Raw genomic sequence first — 25,242 nt, 5'->3', positions numbered from 1 at the left:
GTTCCATTATACTGGGGACAGGGAGGACATTTCTACTGCAGATATCTCCAACACCTGACAATTCACACCAAAACAGTCTCGACTGTTGTTATAGATTCTCATATTACTACAGGTGAAACAAAAAATACGTTCTTTTGATTTTGGAGTAAACCATTACTTTAAGAATCATTTCTAAAATGATCTTGTGTGATTACCTGCATCACCACTGTGGACCCTGCGTCTGGGCACAGCTTTGACCCGGGCTGGAGAGGGTGAGTGTTGTTTGTCATACTCGGATGCTACGACGGAGTAAGACCTCTGAAACACTGTCCGCTTTGCTGTGTCGCTGTCTGTAATAGGGCTGGTCTCGAGACTAAAAGGGAGAATATAAAAGAGAGTTTAGCCTATAACACAAAGATCATGAAGACATCAAACTTTTAGAGTTTAAATACAACACTAGAAAGAGCAAAGGAGTCGACCACTTAGAAAGGCTAATTTCATACCACACAAAACACTTAACAAGAGAATAGACCAGCCAGGCTCTTTTGTATTGAATACAATGGGGCTCCTCATGATAAGAAGCCATAATAATTAAGCTTGCTGTCAAACTGTGTACAGTGGGGTGCAGGGGAGAGAGTACGAAGTATTAGCACTGTATATGTCTTCATGACAAAATGCTTAACTGCTCTGAAGATGGAAAAAAAACGTCAATATCTTAACAGTAATGTTGCCATGACTTAAATATCATGCATATATGTGTTTTTGTCATGTATAAACAGTAGAAGGTGGTGTATGAGAAAATCCGCAAGAATAGCATCCACAATTTTCCCATTTTATAAGCATGCTAAAGAGTGGAAGCAGTTAAAAACGTCATACTAAGATGTGTTACCTGGGGGGCATCGATTTCATGTTGCTCTCTGGCTCCTCAAACACATTGGGACAGGCATCTGGGGTGACTGAAATATAAGGTGCAGGAACAGATGTTGAGCGCAAATACCTCATCTCATCTTGGAAGAGGTTATCATCTTGGTAGGCCCCAAAGTTCTCAGTGTGTTGCCTGAGGGACGAGAGGAGAGAGAGAAATCATGATGCAAGCGTGTTACTGAAGGTGTTAATAATCTGTTATTAACGGAGCTGTTAGCTACCTGGCTAATGTCTGAAGGTAGAGGCAGCCCATTTTATTGGGGAGTTCGTCCGACACGCCCTCCTTGAGGCTGGGAAGCAGCTGGGAGTGCAGGGGACGAGGAGGGTGGTGGCACAGCATGCTGGGCTCAGCAGCGCTGCTGAGGGACAGCAGGAACAAAGCGTTTGCCCGAATCACCTGGTGGGCCTCCATAGTGGGCAGCGCCCGTGGTGTTTTCACCTGTAGGGGTTTCTTCCTGGATTGCTTCACCTGGAAAAGAAACATGCAGATTGGTTTTGACTAAAGTCTGAGAAGTCATTATGGTGCAAGAATACACATTTAAAGGATGACTGATATTTTTCAACCTGGAACCTGTTTTCCCGTGTTTTTGTGTCTGAGTGAATAATGGGAACACGTTGGTTTTTTTTTTAATTATTCCAGTATGGGGTGAGACAACAGGCTGCAATGTAACCACTCACCGTCAGTTTACATCCAACAAAAGTGCTTGTTTTGTTGTTTTGTTTGTTGATTTGTTGAAATGGCAACAAAATTGCCAGTATGTGCCAATACGGACGATGTACTGATATTGTTGTGCATCCCTACTACATTTAAATAAATCTCCATTTAATCACTGTAAAACACACTTTATTCAAAGTCAACAGAAACAAAATTAAACTCACAAAATCTGTCTTGGTCTGTCTCTCCACTTTTCCAAAAATCCCAGACTTTGGTTTGGTTGAAATAAACCCATAATTCATCAAATTAGATATGAAAATATGCTGGTTCAACATATGCTATAATTACTGTTTATTTAAATGGAGTCTGATTGGTTTGTCGATGGCGATTTTGGGCTGTTTCTGGTTAAACAAAAAGGACCTTACTCTTTCACGAAAAGGTCGATCTCTGCAGGGATACTTTCCATAATGTTGTCAAGACAATTATAATATTCTGAGCCTGTCAGAGCTGATAAACAAGCACTTCTAGTGGAGGTAAACTGACGGTGCTGAATTTTATCAGAGATTCTATCACGGCCAGTTCTGCCACTGCTGGTTGCAGCGTTCTCACACAATACTGGAGAAACTTCGAAAATTTTTGTTTTCATTAGTCACCTAGAGACAAAAATATGGGAAATTAGGGTCCAGGTCCAAAGCTACCCTTAAAGCTCTAAAGCCTCAAAAAAAGTAGGCTACCTTTTCCCTGGCGGCAGTCTGCTTCTCTCTCAGGTATTTTTCCCGGCAGCGATCACACACCAGGTACCAGGTGCTGCCTCCTATGCCTCCGTCTCCACAGTTTCCAGCCCAACCACCACAGAAGTGGCCAATGCTGTTGTAGCCTTGGCCTCCAGCATAGCGGCCACAACCTGCCACAGAAATACCAAGGAGACATGTTAATGGCACAGAGTACATTGTGGAAAGATGTATTTAAAGCTTGAATCTTAGCTTGTAAGGGTTCCTACACAGTATTACAAATAAGTTTTTCAAACCTTTCAAAAACATTTTACCACATTTCCATGACTGTAAGTAGTTTAAAACGGGTAGGTATACAAACATTTGCAAATAAGCAAATTGATGGCGCCTGCTATCCATATTCACAAGTTCGACATTTCTGCAGGCAACTAGCTGCATATGCCAAGAGGCCGGAGGCAGCAAATATGAGTACTTTGCAAAACGTCAATGATAGACTTCTTTTCGGAGATCAGAAAACCAAAGATCCAATTAACAATCAAGCAAAGACGCAGTAGATTTTAAATTCAACATATTTCGTATCATGTTAAACATGTTTTGGGAAATTTATGAACATAATATAAACAATAACCAAAAACAATGTAAAACTTTTCCAAAACATTCAGATAATTTCAAAGTCTTTCCAGGTCTGGAAAAGAGTTTTTCTAATTTCATAACTTTTCCAGGAATTTCATGACCGTGGGAATTCAAAATTACAAAAATGTAAGATCCTGTATTTTTACCTGGGTGAGCCTGTCTCATGTGGTAGGTGACGGGGTAAGGGTGAGACTCCCCACACAGCTCACAGATGGTGTCTTTTTCCGGTCCACCCATGGCGAGTTGTGCCATCTCTCCAAACAGATTCCCTCTTGGACGCACCTCCGCCTTCTCCCTCTTCTTCTTCTCTTTCTTTGCCTTTTTACTGTCTTTCTCATGTTCCTTCTTCTTCAGGATGGCGCTGGACCCCGGGCTGGGGAAGATCATGTTCTGAGTGGCCGCCTTGATGGTCGCCATAGAGATGTCCTCCCAGAACGCCACCAGATGTTGTAACGTTAACGGTAGGATTGACTTCGCCCTCATGGCGGGGTGGGAGGTCATCTCGTAGGACGTGGCCTCTCCTTTCCCCTCCTCACACTTCTCTGGCAGCGGAGGCTCTTTCAGCATGGACAGCACCTTATTTTTGTTGATGCTTCCCATTTTGGAGATGTCTGGGCCGTGTGGAGCAATATTAAACATGTTAAGTGCAGAGGAAATCTCTAAAGAGTGGCGGTTCTTCAACTTGCTCTCCTTCTCCTCAGCACCCTGTCCTCCTAGGGAACTGCGGATTGGTGCGTGCTCTTTGGTTAAGTCTGGGTTGAACTTGAGGAAAGAGGAGCAGGCCATGGCGTCATGAACAATCCCTTCGTGCCACAGGAATGCTGCGAAGACTGCTCGCGCACATTCGGCCACAGAGGGTGACATGGCCTGTTTGGCCGGCTCTGTGGCCCTCGATGTACTCTCACCTTTAAACAGAGGCCCGGATTTATCCTTCTTGGGGCGTGTGTGTCGACTGGAGGCTTTGCGGCTGACTTTGGGCGAAGAGCGGCTCTCTAGCTCCTCTTTGACCGGAGCTTTGCCGATGCTGAAGTGCACCTTGCATGAGCCCTCATCGGCATTACGGGCCTCCACGTTCTCGTCATTGCCGTCCTCGGAGAGGAGCGCGCTGGAGGTGCACACCTCCACCACTTCACTGTGGAGGTTCTCCTGCGTCACATGTGGGGAGGGGACACGGTTCTCTGCGTTACTGATCATTCCTTTATTTGGATCTTTAGGAGACAGTTTGGGTTTGGGAGAGGTAGACCTGCCTCTGAGTGGCTCTGTGAGAGGAACCTTCTTTTTTCTAAGTGTGTCCGGGTCCAGGGTGTATGAATCTGATTTGGACCTCTCTCTGGGAGGGTCCAGACGGGCTTTAGAGGAGGGGCTGACTTTAGGTGGGAGGTTCTTGTCGTGGTGGGCTGAAGAGGAGTGCTGGGAGGAGGTGCTCGAGGGGCTAGACCTGCCTGAAGAGGATTTCTGTTTGGGCGAAGAGGAGCGAGAGCCAGGGTTCGGAGACTCAGCCCGAAGTCCTGGGGTTCTCCCGTCTGCCTTCAGGGCCTGCAGAGTGTTATGATTGGGCGAGTGAGAGCGGCTGTGAGAGTCGGACCTCAGTTTGGCCGTGTCTGACCGCAGGATGAGGGCTTCACTGGCTGAGAGTCCACCCTCCCCTGTCTTGCTCCTGCTCTGTTCAGATGAGCGGGTTCCCCGACTCTCCTGTTTCGGCGAGCGATTCTCCTGGCGGTGTTTGGAGGCTGGTGACATGGGCCGTGCACCGGGCATCAGGTTCCCTCGCTCACCTAAATGTTAATAATTCAAACACAGTTACACCACAAGAGAGGACTAAATCAGTGGTGAGAAAGCATTTTACTCTAAGTTCAACACTCAAAACTCAAAGAGTGGAAAAAAATGTAATGTTTAAAATATAAAGTAAGTATGCAATGAAGGGCAGAACAATGTAAGTCCAGAAGGTGAAAGATGTTATGCCTTCCAAAGCACATGACAACAGTGAGTGATATATTTTCTATTATACGAGCTGGCTGTTACTCACACAGCTTTGTTCTTTTATTAATGTATGAGATACTGATGGATGAAGATAACTGGTGGACCATGAAGGAGCTAATGAAAGATGGATTCCAGCCCAGTTCTGTGACCTCTACAACAAATACTGGATCTAGCCTTAAAGGGATAGTCTGGATCTTTGAGGTGGGGTTGTATGAGGTATAGGGATGTCCCATTCATGTGTTTTTTTGTTTTTTTTTTATCCTGATCCGATCCAAGCCATTTAATGTTTAGTATCTGCTGATAAAGAGTCCTGATCTGAAACTCTTGTTTTCTTAGATATATAATAATACAGCTGCACACTTTAAGAAGGCTTTTAAGTCATTTTTAAAAATACCTCCATCCTAGCTTTTCGTTGATGTTTTTTTTTTTTATTGATCTGCCTATTGGTATTATTTATTTATTTATTTCACTTAACAACGTAGGGCTATAAAATGACAAACCCTTTAATCTTGTTGGTCTAAAGCCCTTTAAGGGTACAGTGTTTGCTGCTCTGGCAGCCTGTTTCTCAGTAACACGAATGATCTGTACTCCGTCGAGTGTTTATTGTTATCGTCTGCACATCTTTTGGGCGGATTACACCTCATTAACAAATAAGCCATGTTAGCTTTTTCTTATTGGCTGACTGATGGGCCATCAGCTTTTTACCTGTTCCAAACTACTGTGATTATATTCCCTTTTCAAAATCCACTATTGGTATACCTCTAACTTTAAGTGTACGCTATACTAACAACATTTTCACCACTTTACCTCACTACAGACACCCATTAACAGCTTCAATTCCTCATCCATGCTCTCGTCAAAGCCACCAGACTCCACTGACAAACGCAGTCACTTATCTAGGAGCTGCTGGTCTACCGCTGCCTCAATCAGTTTGTTTGTTTTATTGTATGACTTTGGTGAATCTGAAATAACGCTTACAAATGCCAAAGCTACAAAATAACTAACTGATTGAGGCATCTGGAGACCAGCATTTCCTGTGTTCAGCAATGTGAAATTACTGTTTTTCTCAGTGGAGCCTGGCTTTGAAGACAACGGTAACAGCTTTAGTTTCATGTTTGACGGCAAGGTTAAGTGATGAAAATATTCTATATTTATTGGGTGGTTAAAATCAGTTTTGCTGCTGCCCCCATACACAGCAACACATTGCTTAGTTTCCATGTCAGCAGTCCTGCTTGCTTCTCCAAACTTGGGGCGTGCCGACCGACATCTACTGTATGTAATACACTGTCTATGGACAAGTACCTCATACAAACCCAACTTCAAAAGATACAAACTATTCCTTTAACTTAGGAGTGGAAACCTTTCATAGCCATTTGTCTAGTAACCACAAACATCCTGGGAGTCAACAGATATTAAGGTCCACCTAGTTTTCAACTTCACTTTAAATCCAAACTTATATGTGCTTATTGTGCACCTTCAGCTTTTCTCTATATTCTAATATCGTCCTACTAAGTCCTACTCAGTTTTTCAGGATGTCACTAAACCAAGACGCCCAAATTCGTTGTCACAAACTAACATAAAATCCTTGGTTTTTCAGAGAGCAGACTGTGTTTTTTCTTGGGTTCCTACCCACCCTCTGTTCAGTCTGAGGGAGGCATGCATGCTGTGATTACCCACCCTTTTGCCTTAGAGCGAGAGATGAGAGAGCGGTACCATGCCCAGCCACGGACACATTGCTTTTGTGCACACGCTCGCGAGAAGCAAGGTTGCGTGATGAACCATCTACAGCGGAAAACAGTGGAGCAGGTAAACAAACAAGGCATGGAGCGCAAAGAGGAGCCACCACAGAGAGAAAGACAGAGAGCACAAAGAGGCAATGGGGTCAAGTCAAGAAGGTGGAATATAAAGAGGACAACCAGTTAAAGTGACAGAAAGATCAATAGATAGAGACATGAAAAGAGAAAGACTTATAGAAAAGGAAAAAAAGAGAAGTTACGGAGCTCAAGAGGTGTCATGGCGAAAAAAACAAATCTGTGCAAACAATTTAGTAATTTGAGCTCTCAGTTTAATATTATATATATTTTGCCTCTTCTCCTCTCAAAGAGGGCAGCAAACACCATTTAGTCCACTGGATGTTTGAAGAAGACAACAAAGAAAACCTTTATGAAGCACTGAAGCTGCATTTTTTTCAGTGTTTTAATGTAACAAAGTAATAATACTTCATTACAGTACTTAAGTAAGTATTTTTGGGAGCATTTTTATAATTCTGTCAACTTTCTCTTTTACTGCACTACATTTCCCGTAAGCATCTTGTTACTTAGCTCAAAATAGGGAAGGGACTGAGGAAGAGAGGAGGGGACGGGGGGGGCTTGTTTTTTTTCAAGAGTAATGTAGGCTCCATTTTTAAGGTGGTATATCCATGAAGAAATTAACTTCACAATTCTCAGAATTCTGACCGCTTACTTAACAGCATTTAGTTGTACTTTCAATAATTACGTACATTTAATATAACAAAATTACGTTTGATACTTAAGTACAGTAAATATGAAATACTTTAAGACTTTTAATCGTGAAATATTCTAATTGGTGACATAAACTTCTACCAAAGTCATTTTCTGGTGAGATACCTGTACTTTTACTCAAGTGTGGCTTTCAGGAACTTCATTTATCACTGTTTTTTTATGAACATCCTCAATGTCATTTAGCCTGTTAAAAATAAGTATAAGGGATCTCTAAAACCTCTTTCACACATCAACTGCAAACCTGAAATTCTCAAGAAATTCCCCAGAGGAGCTGCAGGCAGGGATGTCCTAATACAAAGTCAATGTAATGTCCAATTGAGCCCATGTGTGAATAGAGCAGATAATTGTCCTGAGAATTCAAACAGCACAAAGGCATGTCGATAAAGTTTCTACCATGAGGGTTGCTCAAAACTGGAGGAAAGGGCGAAGAAGGATCATTTACACAAAGACAGCAACAAAAATGACTAAATGGAGAGACAATGAGATTCAGGAACTTCTGTTTGTGAGAAGCCCAAAGACAGTTTCATCCGAAAAATTAAAGGAATGGCAGGAAACTAACCTAAATTACAAACCAGATACATGACAGCAGTGTAATCTGAGTCATTTCCTGTCTCCTACATGCTCTTTCCAGCCAACACCCTGCGCCTAAACACCAGTGTTTCCCAAATAGTGGATCGCAGGTTCAAAAGTGGGTCGCAGGTCCGTTCTGAATGGACTGCAACTGACTTGTGAACAAGTCAAGTTATTAAAAAAAAACACACTTTATTCAAAGTACACTGAATTTCTGGAATAGAGCTTTTATTTTGAAGTGCCACTTCTGTCTATTCATGCAATATGTTTTTTTTTTGTGTGTGTTGTAAGACAACATGGTAAACATGTTGTCTTACAACACAAAACAATGTAGGCCTGGGGTTTGTCATTTTTATTTTGTGAAATAAAAATGACTAAATGGCGATTTATAATGTGTGGACCTGAAACTAATCACTACAAAGAAATCTGGACACTGTGACAGGACAAGTAGGGAACCACCGGCCATACGGCATCATACGGGGCATCTCCAGAAAGGAGAACACTCTGACAAAGACAGTCTCATAATGTGTGCTACATGTATGAAAGAGAAACTCAGGTCAATTCATGAGAGAAAGTGGCTAAACCTAACACAACATTGTTTGTAACAGTCAAAATCTCAGTCCAGGATTAAAATAAAACCATATTGAACCCATTAAAGTGATCCATAGCCAGTGTTAAGTGCACAAGACTGATGGCATGCAGATTATAAATTACCTGTATCCTAGCCTGAGAGCACCGATTATTAATTTATGCACACGAATAATTTATTTTTCTCCACGACACCTCCGGGACTCCGTTAGAAATAGACAGGTAAAAAGAAAAGAGATGACCACAAGTACAGAGAAAGTGGCAATACAGAAGAACAGACCGACATGGAGAAAGAGAGCGACACAGGCTGAAAAAGTTACAAACAGATAACCAAACACCTTGGATACTGGTCTAAGATAATCATTTTTAAATTGGATTTTTTTGCGAATATGTACAAGCTATTAGTATGTGTTATATGTAATATTGTGACTTAATGACAAGGCATAATTTTGCTGTTTTAGGAGATTATTGTAGACTGTGAACACATAACTACTTAGACTACTGCTGTTTACTTCTGCGGTGAAGCCCTGGGCTGGCTGATGCAAGAAATGAAACCAGTTGTTAATCAAGTATGAAAAATGCAGATCTGAATTCAAAGCAGTGAGGAAGATGATGAGGAAAAGAAGGAAAAAAGCTGACTTAACAAGAGAGCAAGCAGAAAAATAAGCAACTCAGCCTATAACTTAAGCACATGGCAAAAATATCCCTTTTAACAAGACGTTTAGTCGAGTATTTAAGTTTGAAATCTTGCTTTCAAAAACAAGTCAAAATACCAATTTTTGGAAGGCGGTGTCATCTGATTTGTTTTTTATGAACAAGATTTAAACATTAAATAACAGACATGTTGGCTTGTTGGGGATACTTCTGCACTGTAGAACATAACTGCACTGTTATGTGTCGCACATCGCTGCAGCGCTCCCCAGAAAATACATAAATGAATACAGAGCAAATCAGGACAACGAAAAAGCTGGGAGGAAAAGGATCAACACCTGTGCAAGCAAGCGCTGTCAGAAAGCAGGACAGACTTACTCAGAAGCTGTGGTTGTGGCTGAGACAGTTGGGAGGGGGATTGTCCAAACACAAATGGGCTGTGGACAAGGGAGGAGGAGGAGGGAGGTTGGGCGGCTTGCTCAAATACGGAGGAGGAGGGAGCTGCTGAGAGGAAGGGCCCAGACTGAATGGAATTCAGTATGGCACTCAACCGGTCACCTGCAAACATGGAGACAGAGGATGGGGAAAAAACTACAGCTTATACTATGGTTCGAGGTTTCCAAAGGGGGGGGTGAGGATCATTCAGAGTTTATTTTGTTAGTCATTCAGTCATCTCCCATGACGCAATATATGTGCAAAATGGGAAGAGCTGCCGAGTCCCAGAAGTAAAAAGTCCTATTTGTTTTCTCGAGCACTTCAAACGTTTGACAGACATCCAAAAGGTGCGTGACTGGGTAAAGAATCATTGGGTTCTGATGTATGATTGAAAAGTAGAAAATGCGCAACCCCGGGTAGATCAAACACAAGGAACCACAACTACCAAGAAATATTTGCAACTAATATTTGCAGCTAAATTCAAACGCTGTTTAATGAGCTGAAGTAGGGCTGAGTGATATATTTAAAAAATAAAATACAAAAGAATATTTGACCAAATTCCTCAATCAACATTACAACGATATTGTAGGGTTGACTTTTGGTGCTTTCACAAAATATTTACACAAAGAGATTTTTGGTAAATAATCATTAGTACTGCAGGTATAATGACTCAAGTGATAGGGATGATAAGAAAACCGAACAAGTATCCAGTATTGATAATATAGTTTTTACAAGATGAGTATCATCCCAGTTAAATGTTTCAACATCCATACTCATGAAAAGGGAATCCTAATATGGGTAGCTGTGTAAAATCTGTTATTTTTGTGATAAAAAAGTATCTGAAGCTCTATCTGAGATTGCTCTGTAAATAGTTAAAATAATAATAAATATGCAACATATTAATTTCAGGTTAACAACAAAAACGACAACAAAAACCATAAAACTTCCTGTTAGATCTCACTTATGTCTAATTTAAAACCTAATCACTTTAGGCATTAAGTCAGCCCTTTCCTAGTATGGATATCCATCAAATTAATGCAAATCCTTTAAAAAAATCCAGCAATTAAAATACACCTATATTATTATTATTAAATTATCCAGTAAAACTCTCATGTTTCCATATTGCAGAGCATTAATGATAACGTTAACAGAAACTTTTGTTCTACAAAATATTCGTCCAGAACCAGCAGCTCCTCCCATTCACAGCTGTATTTGGGGAAAGGGTATATTGAGGGAGGGGCAGAGAGTGGTCTAATCTCATGTACTCATTTCAGGAGTCCCTCTTTGAAAAAGAAAAAAAAGCCTGTGTGTGTTTTAGAAGCTCCCAAAAACATGTGCTGGGAGAAACCGTACCTTTCTCCACATGTTGTTTATGAGCTGACACTGCATCAGTCATCATTCAAAAACTCTTGCCACAACTAACAGCCACTCCGACCATTCACTGATTTTTTTTTGGGTACAGACTCTGGAAAATACTGACAAAGAGTCTATAATGCGCGTTATTGGAACTGGAGTTCAAATGTGTCGCGTTTTCATCAATTGTTGGAGCTAGAAATGGGAAGCTGCCTGGGTGAAGCCGAGATGAGGTAATCAACAACCACGGACGACTACAGAAGTCTGAGAGACCGCTACATACTGCAGCTCGAAGAGCTTTGCCAGAGGCTGGCCCATCAAGCTGACCAGTCTGAAGGTGACCCATCTATAACGCAGCCTCACAGCATGACGGATCCATCACACCAGGAACTGGCAATTCAAACCTTCCATCAGATGGTTCAGCAGGAGCTATGGCCTTAAACAAAGGCCTGCAGCCTCCTCAGGGCTTCCGCTAACATGCAACATGCATGTGGTAGCTCGCTGTTCAGACGACGAGCAGGATGTGCTAGCCCACACACATTTGTGAGGTTTCAAAATTAAATGTCACACCGCTATTTTTGGCTTATTCTGTACCGAGTGCAGGGTTTACACTCAAAGACAATATGTCTCTGAAGAAAAACAGAGAGGAGGCTACACCGTTTAAATCTCAGGGCCCTCACACACCAAGCCAACAGTCCTGTTGGTGAGCGTCTGTCGCCTTAGTTTTTGCTGTCTTTCACACTGTTGGCATTAGTCAGCCCTTGTCACCTGTTTGTCAGCCAATTCACCACGCTGAATCAGCACTGCAGCAGGCAGGGTCAATCACTGAGTGAAATCACTCTGGTGTCTGTGTGTCTTGGGAGAAGGATCCCTCCTCAGTTGCTCTTCCTGAGGTTTCTACCATTTTCCCATTAAAGGGTTTTTGGGGTCAGCTTTTCCATATCTGCCATATGAGGACGGAGGGAATTTTGTAAAGCTCGCCGAGGCAAATCGTGATTTGTGATATTGGGTTTTATAAATGAAACTGAATTGATTTGGCAGTTCAGCTCCGTGCACAAGAAGCACAACAGAAGTGTGGAAAGCAAACAAACAGCCCAAGTCAAGTCAGAGTGAGATCAAAACAAACTTGTTAAATGAGTTTTTTTTTTTTTTTTACCATTGAGTTCTTTAGCAGAAATGGTTTGTGTTTTTGTTTGCTGCCGCAGCATCTTGAATCTGTCCATTTGGTTTCCCTTTTGGAATGACAAATACAGACTGCCGCCACCTGCTGCTATGTATGTTCCACTTACGCAGATGTAGAACATACGTGCTAGCTGGCTGTCGTCCTTACAATGTGTTTAGTACAACTTTTTGGCTGAGACACAAGCAACATTAGGCAACTCAACAACTGGCCTTTGTCACCACTAGTTCTTTGATGTCAGTTTAGTGAGTCCGGGCCTTTATACACTTTGCCAAGCAATGCGTTCAGGGACATATTGTTCATCTGGCATCTAAAAAAGCCAAGCATGAATGCAACATTTAAGAGAGATCACCATCTAAATACTCAAAGCACCAAGAAACGTGATGTTCAAAAGCCATAAATGCATCCATCTCTCTTCAGTGGTCTGTACAAGATGCCACATATGGGTCTTGCCTATATTAATGCAAGCCAAAGTGACCCAAGAAACTAGTCACCTTTATATTTGTCATGATAAAGCAGCAGAAACATTTACGGTCATGCAGAAGGCTTAATGGCATGTTAGCGTTCTGTGCAGCAAATGGTTGCATTTCCATCACCCTTTAGACTAGAGTAAAGCCTACACAGATTTACATTCTGCACAATTAAAGTAAATAGAGGCAACCAGACTTGTGATCTGCCCAACAAAGACAAATCATGTGGCCAGAGTAAAACTGCATCTGGCTTTGATCCAGGCACTTGAAATGATCACGATAGCTATATATAATCCGAGTAACCATGGCTCTCTGATTAACACAGCCAAGTGTCTCAACAGGTCAGCCTCCTTTTTCAAGCAGTGAGGAAGAAATCAGCCGTTTGAAAGACAATTGACACAGCGTCAGCGTGATATTAAGGCAGAAAAGATACACAGAGACATTTTGGGGCCAGCCAATCTTTGATGGTGTAGCAGAGCCGATGAGTTGAGTCAGCTGATGTTTTCAGAATTCAACTCTATTGTTAAGAACACAAGGGTTATGTAAATGGTCAAATGTTTTCTGAGATACTAAATCAAATGGTAACTTTGGTGTTGTTCAACCTGGACTCTATTCTACATGTTTTTGTATCTAGGTGACTAAAAGGGAACAACAAAGCAGCTAAAAAACATGTTGTAATGTAAAAACCTAGCAAACCAAAGTCACCACACTATAAATAAACTGTGATTTTAGCTTGCACAGAGCCAGTATATTTTAACATCTAGCTTGTTGAATAAAGGGTTTAATTAAACCCATCAGAGTGGGTGATTGTTGGAACAGTGTTTGTTTGTTTTTGTCAACTTTGAGGAATCGTTCCTCAGTCGCTGGAGGTTTCTACCTATCACATACAATGATAATCTGATAATCTGAGCCCATCAGTGGCAAAAACAAACACTTAAGTCAACTCAAATTACCAGAGCAAACATGCACAGCGTGGTTACATTGCAGCCAGTTTTGTGGCTCCCGGCTGCAGCATATTTGTTCAATAATGGACCCATTTAAAAAAAAAAAAAAAAAAAATGTTGCTCCCAGTAGTTACTTAGACACAAAATTATGGGAAAATAGCATCCAGGTTGAAAGACACCAAAGTTTCCCTTTAAGGCAACAAAGGGTAAAGGGTGAAATTCCAGACGCGTGTTCAGGGCCAGATATCTGTGTTGGGCTATCCCACAGCGCCCAACTACACAGAGCCCGGAGTCGTCGAAATGAACGGAAGCACACCGACTGGCCCATGCACACAAACACACACATATGCCTGACATTGCAGAGATGTTAGGCATGAAGTAACAACAGTACACACAGTTAAAGCATGCGGAAATAAAAAAAAGATGACAGATCAGTGACCGATGGCACCTGTGATTTTAAATAGATTGACTGACCCTTCCTGGATCACATATACTTTGTGGATGTGCTGCAATAAATTGTGGAAGTGAAGTGATTTATGACTGGATTTGCTATTGTGATAAAACTGCAGAACTAAAGATGGTGAAAAGTTCTGCATTTCTACAACAGATATGGGGTAACGTATCAAACAGCAAGGCCTGTCACGATAACTCTATACCATCCCAGGAATAACTGTGACATTATTGTCATTTTACGGCCATTTTATGCCAGTGATGTAATCCTAATACAATAGCAGAAAAATTCAAGTATACCCTTTTAAAGAGCAACAAACTTAAAATTCTTAAGATCTGATCTCAAAGTCGGTTATGATTTTAATACTCCTGTAGCTTGAGCCCTGCCTAATTAATATAACATTAATAAAATAAACCACAATGAAATGGACTCTCAGGCTCTTTTAACAAAACAACAACAATAAATATTGTTGACATTATTATGTGAATGATCATCCATGTACAACATATGAACATGACCTCTAACATTTTTGCTGACCTCCGTAAGTTGATAATTATCGTGACAGGCCTACAGACAGCTTATGACAGCTTCATGAGAAATAATGAAACGCTTAGTCGAAGGCACAGGGAGAAGTCAGAAAGAGGGTATCTTAAAGTAAAGCAGGAAAAAATAAACACAAGGGTGCAGAGTGAAGTCAGAGGTGAGGTGTACATCAGTAACGACAAAACACCACTCAAAATCTTTGACTACAGCCTGAAGACTCAACACCCTCAAATGAACAGCATAAAGCAGAGTGGAGTTAAAGCAAAGTGATATGCAGATTAAGGATACGTTACAGAACGTTTATCTCCTAAAAAAGAAAAGCGACTCTACACCAAGTTGACCTCACCTTTGTTGTTGGAGATGCCGTAGTCGAAGCCCTGCGCTCCGTTTGAAGTTGTGGCTCTGTTGAACGCCTGCACAGAGAAAGGGCTGGGCGGGGGCGTCTGGGCGCCGTGCTCAAGCAGTGCTTGTTCTGTAAGAGCAGATTAAATTATGTTACAGTTTCTTACATTTTCAGAAGGGATGTCCCGATCGGATCGCTATCAGACCCGATCAGCGCATTTTTTAAACTGATCTGGATCGGTTATTTTGAGCATGCGCCTTGCCCGATCCTTTGTTTATGTCCGCCATCACACAAGTGCCATTAAAAGACAGATATTCAGATTTTATTGTAATGCTGCTATTCCAACTAGTAGAAACAGTTTTTTCATGTTTAACTTAAGCTGCTTCATCATTTAAAGTGGAATTTTAGTGAACTGGTTCTACAATGATGCTGTAATAAACAGAATTGTGACTGAGTTTTATATGTTTTGACTGGAAATGTTAAGGTTCAGATATAACACTACTTTGAAGTGGAATTGTGATTATATTGCTTAATTACAGAAGACACATTTTAGTTTGTTTACTTTGTTTAAAGAACAATTGCTGCACTGAGTGAAACTGAGAGCAATTTCTAAATTCATTTTAATTTGTTTAATAGGGGGAATTGTGATAAGAGCCATATAAAAATAATTTTTGTTTGTGTACTTTAAAAAACCTTGAACTGTTTGGATGCAGACATTTTTCTTGTATTACACTGCAGAACTGTTAAATTGTCAAACATATACACAAGATTGATTGTAATACCTTTTAAGTACTTTAAGTGTGCGTTGTGCAGCTGTATTATTCAGGTACATAAAGTATCAGATCAGGACTCGGTGGTGGCAGATAAGAACAAAAGAACTTGATCGGGACATCTCTAATTTCAAAGTTCAGAAGTTTTCCATAATTAAATGTGGCTCACCGTCATCGTGGCGAAGGTATTGATTTCCACCGCGGTCTCGGGCCAATGACCAGGCCTCTCCTTCATCACTCTCACAGAACTCCACTACACTGTTCTTATCCAGTTGTACCCAGGTCCCCTCAGAGTTGACCACCTGATGTACAAACAACACTCTTTATCCATACTCACACACACACACACACACTGAACACTCACATAGAGCACATTCACACGCTCATCTATCAAAATAAAACAGTCCATATCAACCCCAGTGCATCATGTTATTACTGCACACAAAAACACACACTCAGCTACAGTAGATCATTAACATGCAAACATTCAATTCATCTGATTGACACGTACAAAAACCAAAGCAGTAGATCACATAAATTTGATTTTGTGTATCAGCAGACACTGCGGGACAAAACTGAAGTAGCTAAAATTAAAAATAAACTTACTCTAAGAAAGGGGTAGCTTATTGAAAGGTAAATGCATGAGGCTGTTTTTTCTCAATTCCCTGAAATATTATCATTTTGGAAAAACAAGACACAGACGGCAGTATTAGTATGTGCAGGCTGCACTTCTCAGGTCTCAGACAGGGCATTCCAGTACAGACTCAGAGAGGAAAACTATTGAACAGCATGACACACCACAGCAGCAGCCAATGATATCCAAAAGAGAGGAAGGCTCCACTCATCACCACGCCAAAGACAAATTTAGAAAGTACCAAAGTTATTGACAGGATTAAAAGTGCAAGAAAGATGCGGTCAAGGCACGGAAAGGCTCCAGCATTTTGTGATCAGACTTCCACTGAGAAGTCCCAAGGCGGCTCAATATGACACCCTGAAACTGCAATGGATTTATAGACACACTGAAATTAGTAAGTCAGGAGGCACGCAGAAATGTTGCAGCCGCAGGAGTTGGTAAGACCTCAACGGGTGGAAAGATACACAACACACACCCACACCCAGAAGCACCTGATGTATTCCCCTTAGAAAGACAGATTACATTCTTTACATTCAAAATTCATCTTAGGAAAAAGAGGGAACTCTAATTTCTGAGAATTAAGGCCAAAATCTATTAACATATTACATGACGTGATCTAAACAGGCTGATTTATTCAACTCTAGCCACAGAAAACACATTGCATTATTTGGGGTGAGTGCGTACCTCGCCTATGGCCTTGACCTTGTTGCCAAGAACTAACATTCCAATGGGGATACCCCTAAGGTTTGGGCAGCTTCTGATGTTGTGACCAGAGGGGCCGGTCTTCACTACCTTATAAAGCCCCGGGCCGCCGCCCTGCCCTGCCCTGTTCTGCACCCGAATGGGGGCCTCGTGGGAAGGGCAGCTGCTCACCTCCTTTACGTTCTCCTCCGATTGGCCCCTGACCTCCTGCAAGAGGTAAGAGCATGGATTAGAGCCAGAGTACAGCAACACAAAAACAGGCTGAAAAAGATTGTAAAGATTATTTTTTTTTTACTTTTGACAAATTGATTTAAGACATTTTAATACCAATTAAAGCCTTGTTTTTGTATTAATGAATTTAATGTCTTTTAAGACTTTTTAAGGATCCGCAGGAACACTGAGTGTAAAAGTGACAAGTTTCAGTTTTAAAGCAAGGTCATGGGCGGTTATTTTCCTTGTCAGGGCACTGTGGTTTCCCCATAAAACCACAACCTGCTGTTAATGCACCTCAGTTCTTGATTACATTTGATCAGATAGATTAAATAAACAAGCTGTAACATGTTAATTTTTTAACTTTTGGGGTGCTGGTAAGTAGATTTTGTTACAAGACAGTCAGGCTAGCTTCTGTCCCTATTTCCAGTCATTATGCTCAGCTAAACCATGCTAACCAGCGGCAGCTTTATATCAACAGTACAGAAATGAGAGCGTAGACTGTATATGAAGATGGACAACATGACAGTTCCCCTGAAAGTGTAACTTTTCAATCCCGGTCGTCCCCTGGTGTCTGACAGCAGTATAGGTCATAAAGCCCGCCCCTCCATTTTAGTAAATGGGACATGAGCCAAACTAAAAAGTCAAAGTACACGCCAAATTATTTTTTCCCAAAGATGGTTTCAGTCACTACAGGTAGTTCTCATCACCCTGATGTTTGTTAAAGTGTTTGTTTTATGATGGTTTGGTTTAAATGAGTTATTCAATTATACAAAAATGGGGATTTGCTGCCATGATTGACAGCTGTAAAAGCCAATCCATACATTCACATTCATTGGAGCTCCTCGGGAGTGGTCAGACAGGTGTTTTAGCGGGAACTCCCCCACCGTGGATATCGCTACTGTGCAGACTCCATCTCTCTGTGACATCACCAGCGCAAGATGGCAGCACGGATATTTTAGCCCCACTTAAGCATAGTGGGGGTAAGTGGGGGAGCGTCGTCCATCTTTAAATACGGTCTATGCATGAGCGTGGTATCTGTCTTTTCATTCAAGTGTTGGCAAAAAGCAACGAAATGGTCGAAATGGCATACTATTGTGTTTTGTTATGCTCATAATAGACACTTTTGTTACAACACATATCACATGACATGGATGACTGAAAATCTATAGACTTCCATCTTCAACAGCAGTAAGTAGTAGTATTTTTAAAACTATGCTTATTCCCCCAGATAATAAAAAATGCATGTATTGTACATACATTTTAAAAGTTTCAATATAATCAAAGATCAAAGTTCTCTTAATAGATACAATATGATAATTCATAACTCCATTCAACATCATGGTGATGCGGTTAAATGACCAATAGACACTAAGCAGAATGCTCACTTATTTTCATACAATCTAAAGGGAGGCATGCTATGACACACAAGGATACAGGACTATAAGTGACAAGCCTTTCAATCAAGACCTCATGCAACATACTGGACATTAGTATCTGCAACCCCATGCAACATACAAGCTTGAAGAGTAATTACTTTAAAAATGTGATCAATGAAGGAGTCTATAGGACAGTAGCCGCTGACATATTGTCAACTGTATCGTGAAAATTGACAGGGTTCCCACACATTGTCATGGATAAAATTTCAAAATTTTTCCATGACATTTCAAGGACCCCAAACACTTTTTTTCTTACCCCTCTTGCCTGGGGTTTTTCAAACAAAAGATTCAAACTATTCAGCCGTAATTTCGGCATCTCACATGATGTGTTCAAAGATTATCACAAATTTGAAACAATTTAGATTTTTTACAGTTTTGTCTGTGATGTATAGTGTAATTTTGGCAATTAAAAAAAAAACATGCCTTTCAAAAATAAAAGAAAAAAACACACTAAGTTTTTAAGTTTTCCATAAAAATCACCAAACATTAAAAAAGAAGAAAAAAAACATAAAAAAAAAAAAAGGTTTTCTATAAAAATCACTAAAATTTTTTAAAAATTGTAAATTGTAGCAAAAAAATGCTTGAAAACTTATTTGACATATCTTGTGGGCATACATGAAGGGAGAGACGGAACGCGGAGAGAAAATTAAGAAACGTACGCAATGAATAGACAAAAACATAACCAAAACCTTGTCACATTTTGATGCATAGTAGATCTACATTACGTCGTCAGCGACAGAAAAAAAGTGTACCATTTTGTACATTAATGTAATCTAATATATTATACACAATTTCTAAGATTTTTCCAAAACTTTCAATACTTTTTAGGATTTCCATGACTTCTCAAGGCCTGAAAAGTATGATTGTAAAATTCCATGATTTTTCCAGGTTTTCCATGACCGTGGGAACCCTGAATTAAACAAACAAGACAACCATGCAACTGTGGTTCAACCTCTTATGCCTGATTGTAACACTGTGGGGAGGACTACAGAGTCACAAGGTGTTCAAGAGGACAAGTAGAGTGACAGAGAGATGATAAGCTATGGGGCAGTCAAGCTACGTATCCCTCCATACAACTCACCTGTGGCGGGAATATAGTTAAGGGAGTCCAGGACAAAAAGCCGATATCCCTGACTCCTTGGCTAGCGTTAAAGACATTCTGAGCAACAGATCGTGAGACAGTCAAGAAACAGTAGACGACTCGAGAGAGAGAGAGAGAGGAGAGAAAACAGGATGGGGGCAGGCGCTCGTGTATTTTTTTGGAAGAAAAAGATTTTTTTTCTTTGGCTTGGCTCCTCTGGAATTCAGCATCAGAGGTTATTTGCGAAGAAGAGAGGACAGAATCTGATCGGCCAGAAATTGTGGAGCACTGATAAAAAGGGGGCAAGAGGAGCTGCAAGTACAGGCCAAGACAAATATTTTACCACTTTACAACAAGTGTAGGATCAAATGCATTAAAAAAAAAAGAAAGAGGAATAATTGAAATTTCACTCCAAACACCACAGGATCGTCCAAATCCATACATTCATATAAAAGAAGAAACTTCCAAAAAAATTCCCCACTTGGATGATGTAGTGTGTCATGCTGTTCAGACAGAGACCTGACATGGAAGCCTCCTAGCACCTAAAGCATCCCAATGCAAAGGTGGAATTGTAGAGCGGCAGAGGTACAATTTCCCACTGGATCTTTTTGTGGACAAGTGATTGCTTCATGACAGAAAACCACCTGGATATTAACATCTTTCAGATATTTTCTCTGCTACTGCAATATTCATGTCTTAAAGGTCCCATATTATGTTCATTTTCAGGTTCATATTTGTATTTTGTGTTTCTCCTTGAACAAGTTTACCTGCTATAAAGCTTTGCAATAAAAATGGTTTGCTGGTGCCTACATTGGTAGTTTTGTTTAGTGTGATGTCGTTTCTTAAATTACCTACAAATACTCTGTACAACATGAGTATTTATATTGACTCAAATCAACCTTTGGCATAATAACTGATAAAGGTATTACTATTTTTAAATTGTATCTATTTATATTTTAGACTTTTAAGGATGCTATTTTATATACTTCATGTATATATACAAAAGTATTGGGCCACACCTCTAAATCTCTGAATTCAGGTGTCTCATTCAGTCCCATAGCCACAGGTGTATAACATCAGGTCCCTAGCCATGCGGTCTGCCTTTACAAACGTGAAAAAATGGGTCATTCTAAAGAGCTCACTGAATTCGAGCGTGATACCGTAATAGGATGCCACTATTGCAACAAGTCAGTTTGTGAAATGTCTTACCTCCTAGATATTCCACGATTAACTGTAAGTGGTATTATTGCAAAGTGGAAGCGTTAAGAAACCACAGCAACTCAGCCACGAAAAGTTACAGAGCGAGGTCGCCGAGTGCTGAGGTGCCTAGCGCGTAAAAGTCGCCAATGCTTTGCTGACTCAATAACTGCAGAGCTCCAAACCTCCTGTGGCATTAACATCAGCACAAAATCTGCGGCCAAAAATGAGCTTCATGGCATGGGTTTCCATGTTCGAGCAGCTGTATGCAAGCCATACAACGCCAAGCGTCAGATGGAGTGGTGTAACGCACACCGCCACAGGACTCTGGAGCAGTGGAAACGTGTGCTGTGGAGTGACGAATCACGCTTCTCTATCTGGAGGTCTGATGGACGAGTCTGGGTTTGGCGAATGCCAGGAGAACGTTACCTGCCTGACTGCATTGTGCCAACAGTAAAGTTACTGAAGGATCCACTGAAGGGAAATCTTAATTCTTCAGCTTACAAAGACATTTTGGACAATTCTATACTTCCAACTTTGTGGGAACAGTTTGGGGAATGGCACAGCATGACTGTGCCCCGGTGCACAAAGTAAGGTCCACAAAGGCATGGTTGGATGAGTTTGGTGTGGAGGAACATGACTGGCCCACACAGAGTCCTGACATCAACCCTATCAAACACCTTTGGGATGAACTACAACAGAGATTGCGAGACAGGCCCTCCTGTCCAACATCAGTGTCTGACCTCACAAATGCTCTTCTGGATGAATTGGCAAAAATTCCCACAGACACACTCCAAAATCTTGTCGAAAGCCTTCCCAGAAGAGTGGAAGCTGTTATGTGTAGGTGGCCCTGTACTTTTGTCCATATAATATATATGCATATATGTATATGTGTAATAAATGCTCTGGATATTATGCCTCTTATTTTAGATGTATTTAATGTTCAAACACATTATTCTTCTCATGCTGTCTGCCTGAATATACCTTAATTTATCCTTTTTTTAAACACTTTGTTTTAACGCCAGCCTCCCAAAAAAGTTTAAAGACAAACGTGTGTGCATTTCTCTATAGAGCACTTTGATACTTTAACAGTATTTATTTAGCAGTTTATAAAAAATCATGGATATGTGACATTTTTTACAAAATGGGACCTTTAAAATTATGTGTGATCAAATTCCTCTTTTTTAATTCTGTTACATATCGTGGCGGTTTTTGTGGCATGGAGCATAATGTGACAGAAACCCTTATTATTATTATAACATGCTGCGGTGTGCAAGTGTTTATGGATTGTGAGTGAGAGGCAATGAGGAAACGACTTGAACAGTGCAGACTAACCAACTTCACCACCGGATGAAATTGCTCAGGATTTTTTTTTTCCTCATCTGTCAATTCCTGCATTGGGGTTCACTTCAATGCACTAAACATATACTAAACTAAGCATATGAGCAATTAGAAGTGCTGTGGTTACTTCATGGTGAATTTTTTGCCATCGAATATGAGTTAATGCATGCACGCTCCCAGCTGCTGTTCCTTTGTTCAGTGTGTTAGTGAACGCTTCATACTCAGTGTTGCTCAAATCGATGTTTCATGCAAGAAAGCACCCCAACAGCTGATGAAGTTCTCAATTTACCATGCTTCTAGTACATTTGGGGAGTGGGCACCAAACACTAGAGTCCTTGAAAAACCATCATTGTCAAACAATAAAGATGATCTCTGAGCTTTACCCCCCCAAATGAACAGCACAGGAGCCTCTGTCATTACTAAACTGGGACAGACTGCTCGGCAGGCCTTCTTCTACTTACGTCGGCTGGGACCAGTAGGCTCCGGCCCAGGTGCTGGTTAAAAGAGAGGCACCAGGCTTCAGTGTACCCATTCATGCTGGGAACATACTTCTTAACTGTTTCATCATTGAGCCTGAGCCACACACCATCATCATTGTGGATCTATGGGAAAACAAGCAACAGAGCAGAGCAGAGCCATGCCGTCCTGTTACTATGGAAACAGGAAGGGCAGCACGCACGCACACGCGCACGCGCACACACACACACACGCACACACACACACACACACACACACACACACACACACACACACACACACACACACACACACACACACCAACACACCAACACACACACACACAACCTCTGAGGTTACAGGAAAGTCTAAAGTCAAATTATAGGAGAGTAAAAGAAGTTACAGGCAAGGTGCACATAAGACATATCAGAAATGTCACCAGTGCTGTTACCAAAAGGGTGGGAGTGCAGATATAGTGCAGGACTGGAAAATATGCTGAATTTACATTTGTTACAGTACAGTCATTAAAGGTCCAGAGCGTAGGATTGAGGGGGATATATTGGCAGAAATGTAATACTACATAATAAGTATTAGGGATGCATTATATTTGCTTTTTTGTTGTTTTTTTTGCCGATATCCAATATGCCGACATACAACTTATTCGGCCAATAACCAGTGCCAATGTTGATATATCCACTTTTTTCCACACCTAATTTTAGTGATCATCAAGTCTCTTCTCTCGTGGAATTAACATCAAATTATGCACTCTGTTATCATGCTGGCCCACCAGCAAACAGAGAAATGAAATACAATGCATTCAAGTTTATGTTGCATTCATTCATTGTGCAAAATAGGAAAAATACTATAACTTAACGATGATGTTTTGCACATTAAATTTCATCTATATATTTCAGCCAATATCTCCTTATACCGATGACTTGCCAATATTATCGTGTATCCCTAATAAGGCTGTTTTCTTTCGTGCATAATCACCTCAAAATAAAAACTGTTGTGTAGTTGTCTTAGAATGAGCAGTTTTTAGCGAGTCCTAGTCTACAGAGATTGCCATGGTCATACCGCCATGTTTCTACAGTAGCCCAGAATGGACAAACCTCACACTGGTTCTCGATAGGTCCATTGATGTTTTCACATCGGCTAATGTTATAAGCAACTCCCTCCATGATGAGAGCGCTAGAAAAACTGATTTTTTTATGTGAAACTGCTTAATTCTGTGTATTTTTGCCAGTTTAAATCACCTGGTCTGTGTTTTGTAGAGGAAGAGACCTTACGGCTTCAAGTATAAACCTCCTGAACTATGAACACTGAAGGAAATCCAACCTGGAGAAGTTTCAGCTGGTTGCAATCTGCAATTCTCACCACTAGATGCGACCAAATCTCCTTAAATCTTATGCACTGGACCTTTAAGTAAATGCTTTGAGTGCTACAATTTTTATTTTGGATCCAAATGCATCACATCCTTTGGATTTATGGTGCAGGCGCTCGAGCCTTTCATGTAGCCTCAGAGTGTCTTGCAAGAATATGAAGCAAATTAAAGTAAAAGCAACAAATTCAAAAGCTTTGAAAAAAAGTAGTTAAATCATTATTAAGAGAGGTAACAACATATAATACATAGAAGCCACCAAGCAGGAATCAAAACTACTTAACACCAGCAATCTAGACAAAAAAAAAATTGATTGAAAGATTGAAATACCAGTACTTATGATTCTGCTCTAAAAGAAGAAACAAGGAAATGGAATAAAAGTGGATAGTGCTGCAGCTAGTCTACTCATATAACATATTCTGCCTGGTCTTGAGTCAATTACCTCGTCAATGAAAGTGATGGTGCCATTGACATGCACTATGCCTATCTGTTCACTCTGCAGGGAGGGGTGACTACGCACACGCAGGCCTGCGCTGTCCTTGGACACAAATTTGCGGACCTGAGAGAAGCAGAGGGGAGATGGAGACTGTGAGCGGCAGGAGCAAAGAATCAAAAGAAAGAAAAACTAAGACAAGAAGTGGGCAGCAGGAGGAGAGAGAAGAGGAAGCAGGACAAGTGGGAGATGCATGCATTAACCCACACAGAGCCTGCCTCCAAGTACACACATACAAATAGCGAAAGCTGTGGAAACTTAAAGAGATTTTTTTTTTTTCAGCAGCACCAGTTGGATGAAGTTTTCTTTTAATCCTCCAATGTACATTCATACTGGTGCATGGAAAACCACAGAACAGATTTCCCAAAGGAATATACACAATGCCAATTTAAGGAGCATAATTTTGCTTGTTTCCCCATTATGGACTGCAAAATCAACATGATGATGACCCCAGTGTGCCAGGATGGTTCAGACAGATGTTTTAAGGAACACTAAAGTTGTTTTTTTCAAGTACTATTCTTCATTTTCCAGGACTTCACTTAAGGCAGGAACCATAATTTTACTTTAGGTTGTCGGCAGAGCTATG

The 25,242-nt window shown here is 40.9% G+C and overlaps 1 protein-coding gene across 20 annotated transcripts in view; it reads right to left on the bottom strand.

Annotated features, from left to right (window-relative positions):
* Positions 1–25,242, bottom strand: part of mycbp2 (MYC binding protein 2) — a 95,178-nt gene that overhangs the window by 11,491 nt on the left and 58,445 nt on the right. For 5 of the 20 annotated variants that reach the window (XM_088083437.1, XM_088083438.1, XM_088083442.1 and 2 more), the window contains 13 exons: positions 24,606–24,722; positions 22,788–22,928; positions 19,789–19,866; positions 17,041–17,265; positions 15,892–16,024; positions 14,956–15,081; positions 9,612–9,791; positions 6,580–6,684; positions 3,069–4,697; positions 2,293–2,462; positions 1,125–1,372; positions 869–1,036; positions 195–352 (listed from right to left, as the gene is read on the bottom strand). In XM_088083437.1, the coding sequence (XP_087939563.1) occupies positions 195–352; positions 869–1,036; positions 1,125–1,372; positions 2,293–2,462; positions 3,069–4,697; positions 6,580–6,684; positions 9,612–9,791; positions 14,956–15,081; positions 15,892–16,024; positions 17,041–17,265; positions 19,789–19,866; positions 22,788–22,928; positions 24,606–24,722 (3,478 nt within the window). The remainder of the gene's footprint in view (positions 1–194; positions 353–868; positions 1,037–1,124; positions 1,373–2,292; positions 2,463–3,068; positions 4,698–6,579; positions 6,685–9,611; positions 9,792–14,955; positions 15,082–15,891; positions 16,025–17,040; positions 17,266–19,788; positions 19,867–22,787; positions 22,929–24,605; positions 24,723–25,242) is intronic. The other 15 variants (XM_088083441.1, XM_088083443.1, XM_042494130.2 and 12 more) reach the window with 13 other exon arrangements.

The sequence above is a fragment of the Plectropomus leopardus genome, chromosome 10 (assembly GCF_026936395.1).
Source record: "Plectropomus leopardus strain MGB_pleo_1.0 chromosome 10, ASM2693639v1, whole genome shotgun sequence".
NCBI classification, from domain to species: domain Eukaryota; kingdom Metazoa; phylum Chordata; class Actinopteri; order Perciformes; family Serranidae; genus Plectropomus; species Plectropomus leopardus.
The sequence above is the reverse complement of the archived record's forward strand: the minus strand, read 5'-3'. Positions and strand labels throughout refer to the sequence as shown.